Source organism: Pipistrellus hanaki (genome assembly GCF_964339955.1).
Source record: "Pipistrellus hanaki genome assembly, chromosome: 10".
Taxonomy (NCBI): domain Eukaryota; kingdom Metazoa; phylum Chordata; class Mammalia; order Chiroptera; family Vespertilionidae; genus Pipistrellus; species Pipistrellus hanaki.
In genome coordinates this window covers 51,734,567-51,748,448 of record NC_140512.1, presented here as the reverse complement: position 1 = coordinate 51,748,448, position 13,882 = coordinate 51,734,567, and the positions used below count along the sequence as shown (strand labels likewise).

Sequence of the window (13,882 nt, the reverse complement as noted above, 5' to 3'; positions counted from 1 at the left end):
GCTCTTACCCCGCATCTCTAGCTATATACATACACTTATCAAATATGTACTTTACACTTATAAAACATATCTTAAGATATTTTTGGAAAAATACATTTTTAGATGGAGGTGAGCACTAAAAACAAAAGTAAAACTCAGAAAAGGGACAGAGCTTGATGACAAAGGGCAGGTATCATCTATAATATTAAAAGGGTAATATGCTAATTAGATCAGACGTAATTCAGGATGTCCTTCTTGACCAAGCCGGGGCTAGAGGAGGGAAGCCTGGGTCCCGGGTACCAGAGGGAAGCAGGAATGCCTGCTCTTACACAGATTTCATGCATCAGACCTCTATTTTCAGGGAAAACCTCTCCCTCCCAATGCCCTCACTTACAGATAAGCTGACATTTGAGCAAAAAAGTGGACTGAATATCCTTTATGCTTTTATTTTCCTCCAACCTTCTGTCCTTTTAATCCCATTTGGTGCTCTTTTCCGATTTTCTTTTGAATGGCTTACGATAGAAAGCCATCCACAACTATGAAGTAAAGGGACAGAGATGGTCATCACCTCCTTGTCCTGTAACCAGCACTGTTTTTCATAGGAAGTAAAAAAAAAAAAAAAAAAAAAAAAAAATGCTCTGGGGATATCCCTCCGCCTCACACACATACGCCCTCGTGGACCATTTTTACCAGTGCTGCTCTAAGGTTCTCCCAGCCATGGAATGGAGGATGCTGGAATTGCTTCCACACAATGGACTTGGGCTGCTCTGGAGTCCTTACAGTATTTCTCTTTCTTTGTTGCTGTTCACGGCCTTTCCCCATTTGGTAGCATTTGCAGCTTCCAGCACTCTGTATGCTTTTGCACGTTAATTAAGGTGTGAAGTGAGGTCAGTTATAAGCCAGTGTCCTCAGCATTCGCCAGCTGCTTTCTCTTCTGAATGAGTTGCTTTGCCTTTATCACTTCCCTTTGTTTATTTTTCAGCCCATGTCCTATCAGCGGTAGCCATTCAGACTGAATTCATTTTGCTAGTAATATTTTTAGAGGCACTGTAAAAAATGACTCACTGACAGCCAAATATATATCATCCACAGTGGTCTTTCCATCTCCCAGATTCACAAGCTACCCATTGGCAGAGTGTTTGGGTCTTTAATTAAACCCTGCTGGATGCTCTACATATTTCCATTAGCTCCTTCTGATTTAGTCTATCATTTTTTTAAACTGACATCTTGAGTCACATGTCCCTGGATCTCAGGTGGCTCATTTTGCAGCTTTGTTTTATTTAGATTTTTCTCTCTTTCATAAATAACTGTAAAGGTTTAGTAAACATGCTGAGTTTTGCCATTGGGACCTGCCAATTTGCATATGCTCACACTTTTCTAATAATCTGCTGATTTTTTTGTTTCTCTGCCAAAATCGTTTTCCTTTCTGGCCCTTCCTAAAAGATACGGTCTCTTAGCAAAGTAGAGAAATCTCTTAGAACAAACAAGATACATGGATTAGGGTTTCTAACTAGATCAAAAGGTCAGGGGTTGGGGTTTGACTAACTCAGCCAACGAATGGCTGAATAGAAGTCTTTGCATCTAGTAACCCTGGTGGTGATAATGGCTTGCAGTGAACTATTCATCAACCCCATCCAGTCCTCTGCTTCACACATTTGTGAGCTGCTGGCCAGAGGCAGAGGCAGTGGCACAAGAATAGAATAAACTGGCACCTACCAGAGTCAGCCTTACTCTGACCTCATTGGCATAATGCTCTCAGGTTTTCCATCAAAGCCACGCAGTCCACTCCTGTCTCCCCAAACACAGGTGGAGAAGGATCTCCATATTGTAAATACAGAAACCCAACCCTGTCACCCTTCACTTCTCCATCCCATCACCAACTCTGAGAGTCACCTAGAGCAGAGACCTTGGGTCTGCACCTTCTCTAGGGCCCTCCAACTCCTTGGAGGTAGTATGGGTGGGCAGGCTGGCTAGTCATCCCCAGATTTACCTTGCTTGCAATGAAAGCATTTGCCTAGTGCCTTTGACACCTTTGATCTGGGCCTGGATTGGATTTTTTTTTTTTAAGTGCAGATAAAAGAAGCTTCTTGCAACAAGGACCATACCTTTCTGCATTATATTAGCATTTAAATGCTATTAGAGTTTCCTAAGCACTAGTAATAATAATACTAGGTTGTCCTTTGAAAAAATTCTTTGCATTATTTATTGATAATTCCACTTCAATTTTTAAATTGATTTTAGAGAGAGAGGAAGGGAGAAGGAGAGGGAGGGAGGGAAACATCAACATGAGAGAGAAATATTGATCAGTCTCCTTCTGTTTGCTCTCTGACTGGGGGTCAAACCCAAAACCCAAGTATGACCAGGAATTGAACTGGCAACCCTTCAGTGCCTAAGACAATGCTCGACCAGCTGAGCCACACCAGCCAGATAATAACTGCATTTCATTACTTCACACTGAAAAACCATAGGGCATCTGAATTTTTTTTATTCAGCATATCTCAGCAGTTATTTCCCAGATCACTAATCTAAGAATATATAGTTTAGCAGAAAATATCCAATAAGGGCCATGTGCTAATTGGTAAAAATCATGTTGCTTTGAGGCCACCAGACTACATAATACGAGGTCCTTTTATCAACCTGTGCTATTAGATAATTTATTTTTTTATGGAAAAGACTCTCTAAAGTGATATTTACCACAGAACAGCTCTCCTTAACCAACCTGGACTCACCCTTTGATAATCAAAAGAACATTTACAGGAGTATGAGACAAACACAATTATGAAAGTAAAATGAGGGACCTAAATAAAAAATCACAGAACAAGAGGGTAATTCTATTCACTCTTTCATATTTCATTATTTGATAACATCTGAAGATGAATCCATCAGAATTGCTTTGGCAAGTGCAAACAGAAATGTGCCTGATCAATATTTATTAAAACCTTCAAAATGGGAGAAGTTGGGCAGACTTCTTAATGGACGGAATAATTATTCATACAATTGGAGTTTGATCAAAGGCAGTGCCCAGACCAGAGACAGACAGTTTTAATAGTGCTGAATTTAAAATGCAGATCTTCTCCTAGCCATGGTGAAGAAAACTTCATTTAAACAATTATCTGATGCAGCAGAGAGTGACTATGAGTCCTTACATTGTTGAAGAGAAAACTTCAACCACAGTTCTTTATAAATGTAGAAGGTGTCCCAGAGGTGGGGAGCAGAGTTTGTAGCTAAGGGAGCGAAAAGAAATGTTTCCCCTTTTCAGCAAGTGTTACTGAGCTTGGGAGAGGTCACTCTCTCCAGGGGTGGGTCTCAGAGGAATTCTTTGGTGGTGCCGAGTGGTTGTGGGTGTGTGTTTTAAGAGAAATAAGGCAAGGCTATAGCTGCGACTAGGAGAGATACTAGGATGCATTCCCAGCAGGGCTGAGCCCAGGGGCTTTAACTGTTCGTGTCTTCCCAGGAGAGACACTTCCATCCTGCTGCAGCTGGGGAGTGTCAGAGCCAGGCCAGCAGGTGACTGCCACTCAAGCACAGTGCCACTGACGAAGGGCCCTGGTGTGTGAGTGTGTGTGTGTGTGTGTGTGTGTGTGTGTGTGTGTCCCTCCACATGAAGAAAATAGGGGTAAATGACATGGAGGAAGCCCGTGCTATCTTTCCTGCCACACTCCCGGCTCTCTTCACCTTCCAGATGATCTCCGTCAGGGGAGGGAATTTCACACGGACGTTCCCAAAGGCCATACTTTACTTTTCTTCTGGAGTGTCATCCTGGTCAGAACAAAACCCTGCCCAACCTGTTGCCGGACTGTTAGAAACTAGCCCAGTATAGCATCTAGATCTAATTCTGCCCCCAACTCTCTAAAATGCTTTCACTTTTCTCTGTCTTTGTTTTCTCATTCCTAAAATGAAAGTAGCTTCAACTATTTCAGATTAGCATTTTCAGTCTTTTCTAGAATACACTCTAAACTCTTCAAAGGGGGAGGCAAATGAGAGCAATCAATCATATTATCTTTTTCAATCAACGAATGGATTCCGTCACACCGGACTGCCATCCAGGTTATCTGTGGTCTGGGAGGCGCCGTGAGCTAAGTTTACACTGGTTCAGAGTGCTTTCAAACCCACCATGCAGCATCTTGCAGTCAGGGCTTGGGGAAGTCAGCACCTATAATTCTGGCAGAAGCCCACAATATTAAAGGACCAGGCAGAGGATACTGTAAAGGTTTTAAAATCCAAAAATGCTCGAGCTTAGTAGCACCTGCTCTAGCCTTTTTGTGTTTCTTGGGAAGCAGAGGTCCCAGAAGCTGGGAGCATCTGCCCAAGGTCACACAGCTGGTTGGGCAATGAGACTTAACTAGCATCTGAGTGTAGGTGATCTCCTAATGTTTATTTATTGCCCTAAGTCTTTCTGCTAAAACTACCTCTCAATTATTTATGGGATGATTATCTAGCTTATAGATTATTCAGTTCCTTTCTTTTCTCTTTTTCCATCTCCCTGCTTATTGTCATATGTATCACTGAGTGAGCAAGGAGACAGTAGTTGAATGTTTTAACTGATAATTCATTGGCACGTCTACAACTGGATTTTTATTTAAGTGTTCAAAATGCTGCAACCGTTGGCTAAAAGGCACACGAGGAGCAGCCGTTATTACTACGCTATTTCCGGGAAATTTTTCTTCCTTTGAAACTTTAAAAAGTCAGCTTCAGAGCCTATGTCTCTTGTTGACATTAACACGCTCTTTATCTCAGGACTAGATGAGAAAGTCTTTACAGTGAAATCACTTAATTCTCTCTCTTCCTGGAAGAAGTAATGAGTCTGAAGGGCAGCCAGCTTTTAGAAAGAAAGGTCACCTTATCCATTACTAGCTTGTAGGGGCAAAAAGGGAGAAGTAAAGGGAGGTGACAAAATGAATGAAAAAGCCAAAAAGCTTTCCTATGAGTCCTAAATGCTGGATTTACAAAGTGACTTCGTTATTTGGTTTAGAGCACTGAATCCCCAGATTAAGCCCACTGTTATTCAACTATAACTGTAGTGTGGAAGTGAATCTTGAATTGCCAAAATACTAGCTTGTATTGCTATCATACAATAGAAGGCAGAGAGTTGAGTTATTATGCAAATTTTATTAAATTCATATTTCCTAAATCATACTGAAAATGAATTAGCTACACAAGTATTTTTTGAAATTAGTACTTCTGCTTTTTAGAGTTTCAGATATTTCTGTATTCTGGTGGCTTTGGAGTGAGCCCAGGATTCAAAGCCCTCCATTTGGGGGCCTCAGACAAATCACTTGCTAAAGCTCCGTTTGCATATATATATATATATATATATATGGCTAAGTGACCGACAGTCCATCCATCCAACCGTCTAACCAGCCAGTACATATAATGTGCACTGGCAACCTATATATAGAAAAGGCTAAAAAATCTGATGAACAATATTAACTGGTGAATATAATAGAATCAGAGATATGGAAGGGGAGTGAACTGATGATTCTCGGGGAAAAGGGGGTGGGGGGTGTGGGAAGAAACTGAACATAAACTGTGCACCTATGGATGAGGACAATGGGGGGTGGGGAAAGGGCAGAGGGTGGGGTGGGAACCTGGTAGAGGGGAGCAATGAAGGGGGGGGAATGAGGAACATTTGTAATAATATGAACAATAAAGATTTATTAGAAGAAGAAGAAGGAGGAGGAGGAGGAGGAGGAGGAGGAGGAGGAGGAGGAGGAGGAGGAGGAGGAGGAGAAGGGGAAGAAGAAGAAAAAGAAAAGGCTAAGGGACCAACCATATTTCTGGCTGGCTGGCCAGCCGGTACATATGATGTGCACTGGAAGTTTAAAAATAAACATTGACTCACGCATGCATGATACATATAAAGTTCTTGCACCAATCATACATGTGTGTTTCAATCTATTATTGTCTATCATGAATTTGGTTGACACTTCTATTATAGAGAAAGGGCGAATAGTGATATTAAATTTTTTCTTTCTAATTAATTTCCTTTCAATTTGCATGAATTGTGCACTGGGACACTAGTCTGTAAATAATGAATGATTGGCCCTAGCTGGTTTGGCTCAATGGACAGAGCATCAGTCTGAGAACTGAAGGGTCCCAGGTTTGATTCCAGTCAAGGGCACATCCCCAGGTTGCAGGCTTGATCCCCAGTGGGGAGCGTGCAGGAGGCAGCCGATCAGTGATTCTCTCTCATCATTGATGTTGCAGTTTCTCTCCTTTCCCTTCCTCTTTCTAAAATCAATAAAAATACTTTTAAAATAATAATAGATAACTGCAGTATCTAGGGTAGATTGTGTTAAAGGAGCTAAAAGGTAGACATTATTATTATTAATATTACTGTGTGCACAAGAGGGGACTTCCTCTCACAAAATGTCACCCCATCAGGAAGACAATGGACTCCAGTTTCCAGAAGAGAACATTCGGTCCAGGTCTAGCCATTGGCCCTGTGGTGTTATGGGCTATGGAGAGACTCACTCCACAAGTCATGAGCCAAAAGGGTCTAAACCAAGCATGTCAAACTCATAGCAGCATGCAATCCCATCCCAACAGTTAAGTCAAGTGCTATCTTTCATAAAGCGTGCCTGGGAAACCAGTGCTGCTGTTTTAACACTTGGTGATAAAAGATCAAGCTTTCATTTTCCTAAGGCCTCAATAAGTGCTGATAAATTATTTATCCTGGTTGGTTTGCATGATTTCATTTCCGCATGGCAGTGTTTATCATAGAAACTCATTCTAATTGTGTAGTTCAGGGCACTTTCCTATTTTCTCCTCAGGGCACCTTATGGCTCCCTTTCCCCACCTCCCCACGCACTGCTGGGCTGATTTAGTACTATTTGCGACTGGGTACTATTCTGAAAGATGAATGAATTTCATTCTATCTTTAAATATTTATGTTTCTTTATGATCTAATATATCATCGTGGTTATGGGGAGTTTTTTCCCCTAACTACAGAAAATATACCATCAGTTACCTGTCAATTTTGTTTAATAACTCAGCTTCGAGATTCTGGGGCACTGTTTATCCGAGGCTCCTGAGGACTCTTTCAGTCTCTCAGTCCTCACCAGAGTGTCATTCTGGGATTTATAAAGGTCTTCATTGCACAGAGGATATTGCAACATTAAGGCTTGGGTGGCATGTCCTTTATCACTCATCACACTGGGGGACCCACGACTAGAAATCCAGGCCTCTTCCTTTTGTTGTTTGCTCCCAGCATGGAGTAGTGGTCTCTGTAGAAAACCAGCCATTCACCTCTGGAAACAATTCATCCGATTTCTTTCAAGAGAAATACAATTTCATCTGATTTGATGGGTTCAATGATACTTCTTAAGATAAATGATGAAAGTATCAGCATCATAATACAAAGAAACCCAATTCTTTTGGTTTTATTGCATTGAAAAGCATTACAGCCCACTTACTGCTTCTGTCTCCTTCCCTAATGCTATTGGTCCTTGACTCAAGAAGATGGGAAGGGTTCTACAGACCTTGCTCAGCCTCCTAGTCAGCTTCCTGGCTGCCTCAGAACCTTTGGGAATATGAGGACCTGGGGAGGGGCCTCAGAGCCAGTATTTTTCCCATGCTCCCCAGGCACTCTGCAGTGTGGGAACCTCCAGTGTAGAACTGCAGCTACCTAGTCCCTTCGAGCTTTGAAAGAAACCCAGGCCCCAATTCTCTCTCATTCCATTTATAGATCTGGATTTGAACATGTGTTCTTCCTGAGACACTTTTAAATGTGTGGTTAGTTCTACACTGAGTGGCCAGATTAATATGATCTCCAAACGCATAATAATCTGTCCCCTCAGTGTATATCCTATATAATAAAAGGCTAATATGCAAACTGTCCCCTCGACTAAGAGTTCGACCAGCAGATAGGCAGGCCAGCTGCCCATGTCCCCTCTCCCTGGACAAGCTGGCCAGACCCCCACCCATGCACGAATTCATGCACCGGGCCTAATATATATATATAATACACACATACTCATACTCACACACACACTAAGTAGCCAGATTATTATGCATTCAGAGATCATAATAATCTGGCCGCTCAGTGTATAAATGGGCAGTCCCCGGCTCACCTGTGCATGTAAGGGAAACAGCATTAGATAAGAAGGCCTCATTTGTCCAAACAGGGAGAAAGCCAGAGGACATGTAAAGCCACCTAGTAAATATGATGCCTCTTCCTACAGCATTTGGTCTTTTTAAATTAGTTTTTTTTTTTTTTAATTACATCAGATTTGTTATGGAGGGGGAATAGGTCATGTGGATTTTATGCTTAACATGAAACTTCAAACAAGTTTCTGACTTGAGTCGGTACTGGGCCCCAGACCTCTGGAGGTGAGAAAGCACACATCCCTTCTCTCAGCGGTGCCTCTGCCTGCATTCAAGGTTATCCTTGAGCATCGATTCCTGAGTACGCGGGTCCGTGAGGTTGCACTGAACACCCATGTGAAACCACCACAGAGAACTGGCCCCAGGAGGACCCTGCACAAGGACGTTGAACGAGTTGCTGCCAGGAGCCACTCAAGCACTTGCCGTCTAAGATGAGCACTTTCCATTCCTGCCCCTCTTAGGACATAGTCACAAAATAGAATTCCCTATCCTATTTCTTTTTTAAGCAGAGTATCTTATTTAGAGCAGGAGGTTGGCAGAGCAGGAAAAGGAAATAGCCATGTAAAGACCAGTCTCATTGTATGAGCAATTCGTAAAACATTCTTGAACTTATGGAACCCCAGAGGGCCTTCCTTGTTCCAAAAGGGCTTAGCTCTCCCTAGGACACCCATTTTTTCAAGCTTCTCCTGATGAAGAAGAAACAAATCCAAGGCCCCAAGCCCAGGCGTAGAGATTTCTGAGCAGGGGTCCTGATAGACCCACAAGACCCCTTCCACCCTGGGGTGCCTTGAACCCACTGCCTCGGTCTGTCCCCGCAATCCTGGCCAAGTACCCTCCCCAACCACTCTGCTTACCATCTCATTAATCTTCCATGGGAATGGCGCCTCTGCTCTCCACAGGGTCTTGGGAGTGGGGGAGGGGCCCTTTATCGACTCAGCTCGCCTGATGTCAGACTCCCTTCTCTGCCTTTTGACTTCCTGTCTTTTCCTGCAACTCCCCATCATTCAGCCACACTTCACAGGCTACCCAGCCTCCTCTGCCCTGCCTTTGCTCATGCTCTTCTCTTTTCCCTTGATCCAGCATTTCCTTCCTGTAAACCCTGCCTGGCAGGGCACTGCCCCATGAAGTCTTCCTGGATTCTTCACCAGCCCCTCAGCAAGGTGTGATTTCCCCTTCCTCAGGCACTAACACCTCCTCATGGCACTTGGCATGTTCTTGGCTGTGTCCTTGAAGAGAGAGTATTGGACTGAGAGTCAGAAACCCAGGTTCCTATCCCGGCACAGTCACTCACTGTCTCTGTGACATGGGCAAGCCCCCTAACTCCTCTGTGCTTTCAGTTTCCTTATCTGAGGAAGGGGATAATCATAGCTCACTAGGTGCAGCGAGGGTACATGACAGTACATGGAAATGAACTTGTCACCAAAAATGCAATGATTACTTCTCTGCTCTTCATTAACTTTCCTACTTGTCTCAGCCATTTGAGGAAAGAGACCACAACTTGCTCATTATTATATACTACTAGAGGCCAGTTGCAATAGGCCTTCCTTCCCTTGGCTTCCAGCACCGGTTTTCCTCCAGCACCCAGGACCCAGGCCTTCACTCCAGCCAGAATCTGCCTCCTTCGTCTTTGCTGCAGACTTAGGCCGGAGTCTGTCATCTTCGATGCAGACTGCTATCTTTGTCTTTGCTGCAGACTACGCCTGGAGTCTGCTGTCTTATCTTCGCTGCAGCACTCCACTCCTGTAGATCCTTTCTCACCCCGCCCCCCCCCCACCCTTCCTCTCATAGCAGGCGTCCTGCCCCACCTGGCCACTCGCACCTGGAGCACCTGGGTGGGTGCCATCTTTGGCCTTCTAATTTGCATACTCACTCTGATTGGCTGTAGGCGTAGTGGAGGTATGGTCAGTTTACATATTTGTCTATTATTATGTGAGATTAGCATTATTGCATTACTATTAATACATTATTGTTATATTTCTAATGGTTAATGTTTATGGAGCACATATAATTGTGTTGGGTGCCATTCTAGGTGTTTTATATGGATTAATTTTTCCAATAACCCTAAGAGGTAGGTACTATTATTATCCACTTTATAGAGAAGAAAACCAAGCATTGCACAGAGCCTGCAGTGAGTGAAGAATTGAATGAGACAAACACTGTCGGCATTGCCCATCCAATGATTGTTTTTCTCCCTCTTGGTTTTGTGTCCTGCTTTCTTTCTTTGGAGGTTCATGCACAATAGGAGGAAGTCTAGATTGGACTCTGAAAGACATGAGATCTTTTAGGGCTTCCTATTGTCATGAAGAAGCTCAGTGAGTTCCAAGCGGACAGCGATTGAGTCTGTCTCATTCTCCATCATATTCCTAAGGCCCAGAACAATGCCCAGTGATCCATCAACGTTTAGCAAATACATAAACCAGGTCATTTATAAACAGCAGACCCATGACCACTAAAGCCACACAGATCGCTCCGGAGATGGTGAGCAGTGTTCTTCTTCCTCCCTCAGGCAGTACTACGAGATGCTGTACAACACAGCTGACGAGCTCCTGAACCTGGTGGTGGACCAGGGCGTGAAGTACACGGAGCTGGAGTACATCCATGCCCTGACCTTGCTGCACCGCAGCCAGACGGGCGTGGGAGACCAGACGACCCAGAACACAAGGCTGCAGCGGCTCAAGGAGATCATCTGCGAGCAGGCCGCCATCAAGCAGGCCACCAAGGATAAGAAGATAACTACGGTGTAGCAGGGGGTGGGGGTGGGACTATGTGTGGGGTCAGGGGTTGGGATTGGTCATTTCTGGTTATTTAGCCAAACTTTCTTTTTTTCTTTTTCTTTTCTTTTTTGGCATGTTATTTGTTATATTCTGAGCTTATGTAGCGGAGAGATGCTTTAGTGGAGAGAAGGTGTAAGGATTTTTTCCTCTTTAGTTTTGGCTTTTCATATACACTCCAGAGGGAGTCTGCAGTACAGAATGTTTTGATTTAATGTCTACTTTGATGAGGTCGATTCCAAAGGGACTTGGGTGGGACTAGGAGGAAGGTTGTGTCAGTGGACTCTGAGAAAATAAATGCACGAGTTACTGATGTCCAGCAGCCTTCCGGAGGCAGCTGCTACCTGAGCCTCAGTCTTCCTAAACCTGCTCCACGGGTTCTCTTATAGGAACAGTAGGAATCTTACCCTCTTGACCTTGTCAGTTTTCAGTTCAGTGAAATAAGGGCATGTGCATTGTTTTCTGTGTCGATTGCCAAGATCAAATGAGTGGCTTCTCCGCTGGATAGAGTTCTCAGCAAACCTGCCTGAGCAGAACAGGAGCACCTCCGAGCTGGGGAAGAGTCCTCTGTGTTTTTTTGTTTGTTTTATTTCAGAGAGGAAGAGAGAGGGAAAGAGATAGAAACATCAATGATGAGAATCATTGATTGGCTGTTTCCTGTACGCCCCCTACTGAGGATCGAGCCCACAACCTGAGCATATGCCCTAACCCAGAATCTAACTGTGACCTCCTGGTTCATAGGTCGATGCCCAACCACTGAGCTACGCCGGCCAGGCATGCCCTAGGTGTTGTTTTTTTTATTCAGTGGCTCATCCACAGCTTATGAGTTGGTCTTTACCTTTTAATGTTTATTTCTGCTGTCTCAAAACCAAGAGCCATCAAATTAATGACAACAAAAAAATGGCAGAATGAAAGGTGATTCGGTCATCTTCTTGATTTTCTCCCCACACTTTCTGAGAAAATAATGGCTAGAACACTTTTTATCTCACTGAACACATTGGGTATAAGCGATGCTTAGGTGCTCACTTACCCTCCTATGAGCCCCTCGGTCTTTCTCACCTTAGGAAGTTGCCCGTCTGCTCAGCTGAGTGCTAGGAAGAGGGGCAGCTATGGCATTCCCCCTCCGTGTGCCAGCCAGCCGAGTCCATTTCTGAAATGCTCCTGGGTGGTGTGAGTGCTCACTTCTCCTGCCACATGGCCTCACCACTGTCCCAGGGTCGCCACGTGCTCTTGGCACCCTGGGGTGATCTGTCACAGGAGAAAGCGTGTGCTGGCTGCAACACGCCTTGAACACACATGGGAGGGAGAGCAGCAGGGACTTGGATGCACGTGGCAACCTCACACCCCAATGGTCCAGAATTTGACACCTGTTTGTACAACCTTGGTCTCAGTGGGAACAAAAGAAAATTAAAGTGTTTGAGAAGCTTAAACCTGGTGTGTTGTTTTCCTTGTATTCTTTACTCAGCAAACATTTCCTGAGCCCTCTATGTGCCAGTGCTGGTGGGCGTGGGCTGGCTCTGGACACGGGGACACGCATCACTTTCATAGGACAGAGCATGGGAACCAGCAGAGCTCCCCCAGCGCAACCCTGGAGGGGGCCAGTCACCCAGAAACCCGGGGGCCCTCCACCTGGGGCACTGCCCCTGCTGAGTGACCTCAGTCCTTGGAGCCCCAGATCCTCTCCGGGACCTCCTGTCTGAATATTTCCTCAGCCTCACTGGCACTGATTTACATTTCAGATGGCCCGGGAAGAATCCTCAAGCACAGCCAAGCTGAATTGGCAACCGATCCTGATGATTCTCCCTGTCAGGTCACGCCCATGGATGCCTGCACTAATGCCACCACTCAGACAGTCAGAGGTGTGATTGCCCGTCACAGCCCGGGTGGCACGGGGTGCCTGCAGTGGCCGGCACGAGACAGTTCCTGTCACACAGAGCTTATACTTCCGCCCTGATGGAGCGTTGTACAATCTCTGCTCTGATACTGTCCTCCCAGGGCCCCCTTTTCCTTCTCCATCTGCCACAGCTGTCCTTTCACTTCGGAAGGCATCTCAGCTTGTAGGATTGAGGACTGACATCTTCAGCCCAGCCCTCTGCTGCTCTCTCCCAGCTGTGCCCTCTGGCAGCTCAGGACGGTATGTCACTGTTCACTGTTCCCTCCATGGCTACACAGCACCTGAAGTTCACCCGTGACTGTTTGTTGGTGGGAAAACTGGATTCCTGCCTCACCGGCTCTGAGTAGAGGCCGTTGTCCTCAGGACTCTTGCTCTGAGGTGTGGCGATGGCTGCCTCCCCGGGACCAGGGGACACACATTGCCCAGTAAAGCACGGAGGGTCACAGGACTAAGGCCGGCTAGACTCACTCCACCGGGGTGACCTGAGAAGACCAGCAAAACGGCTGTACTTCTGGCAGGATACGGAAGTGGGGAGCATCCTGAGCAACAAGCTTGTGCCTGAGAAGCAACGTGTTTGCGGAATACACACCTGGGAGCCACCGTCTTCGTGTGGCAGGGACGTGGGACAAACTGGTCACAACTGGGAGGGAGAGTGATGAGATCCAGGGACAAGAAAACAGAGGGACGGGCTCAGCAAAGGCCCCGAGCCTGTCCCAGGGAGGCACAGCTGTTATAAGAAGTACCTAATGAATGGCCAGATGTGGAGGCAGCGGAGTGTTTTTCCGAAGTGGGAGTTGGAGTGAGGTGTAAACAGCTGGAAGGGGATGTCCCCGTGGACGGAGGCAGGGGCCCGCCTGGAGTTCTGCAGAGGTGCAGGAAGGCAGCCACAGGGCTGGGGTGCGATGAGAGAGCTAATTACCAAGAGCGTAATGAGATGCAGAAGCCACTGCAAGGGAGCTGGAAATGTTTTTTAAAAATGATGCCAACCCCGGAGAAGAGCTTCTGCTAGCGGAGCTGGGTGTGGGCGTGATGAAACCTGTGTGATCTGAGAAATGGCTTTAACATCGTGAGCCAAAGACTGATGTCTGTGATCAGAAAGACTGCCAGGACACTCACTCACTCATCTGGAGTA

The 13,882-nt window shown here is 45.5% G+C and overlaps 1 protein-coding gene across 1 annotated transcript in view; it reads left to right on the top strand.

Annotated features, from left to right (window-relative positions):
• The window catches only part of EXOC4 (exocyst complex component 4), a 675,663-nt gene extending 663,377 nt beyond the window's left edge, over nt 1-12,286 (top strand). The window contains exon 18 of the mRNA XM_084896566.1: nt 10,592-12,286. Within this exon, the coding sequence (XP_084752692.1) occupies nt 10,592-10,829 (238 nt within the window). The 3' untranslated portion in view covers nt 10,830-12,286. The remainder of the gene's footprint in view (nt 1-10,591) is intronic.
• The last annotated feature ends 1,596 nt before the right edge of the window (nt 12,287-13,882 follow it).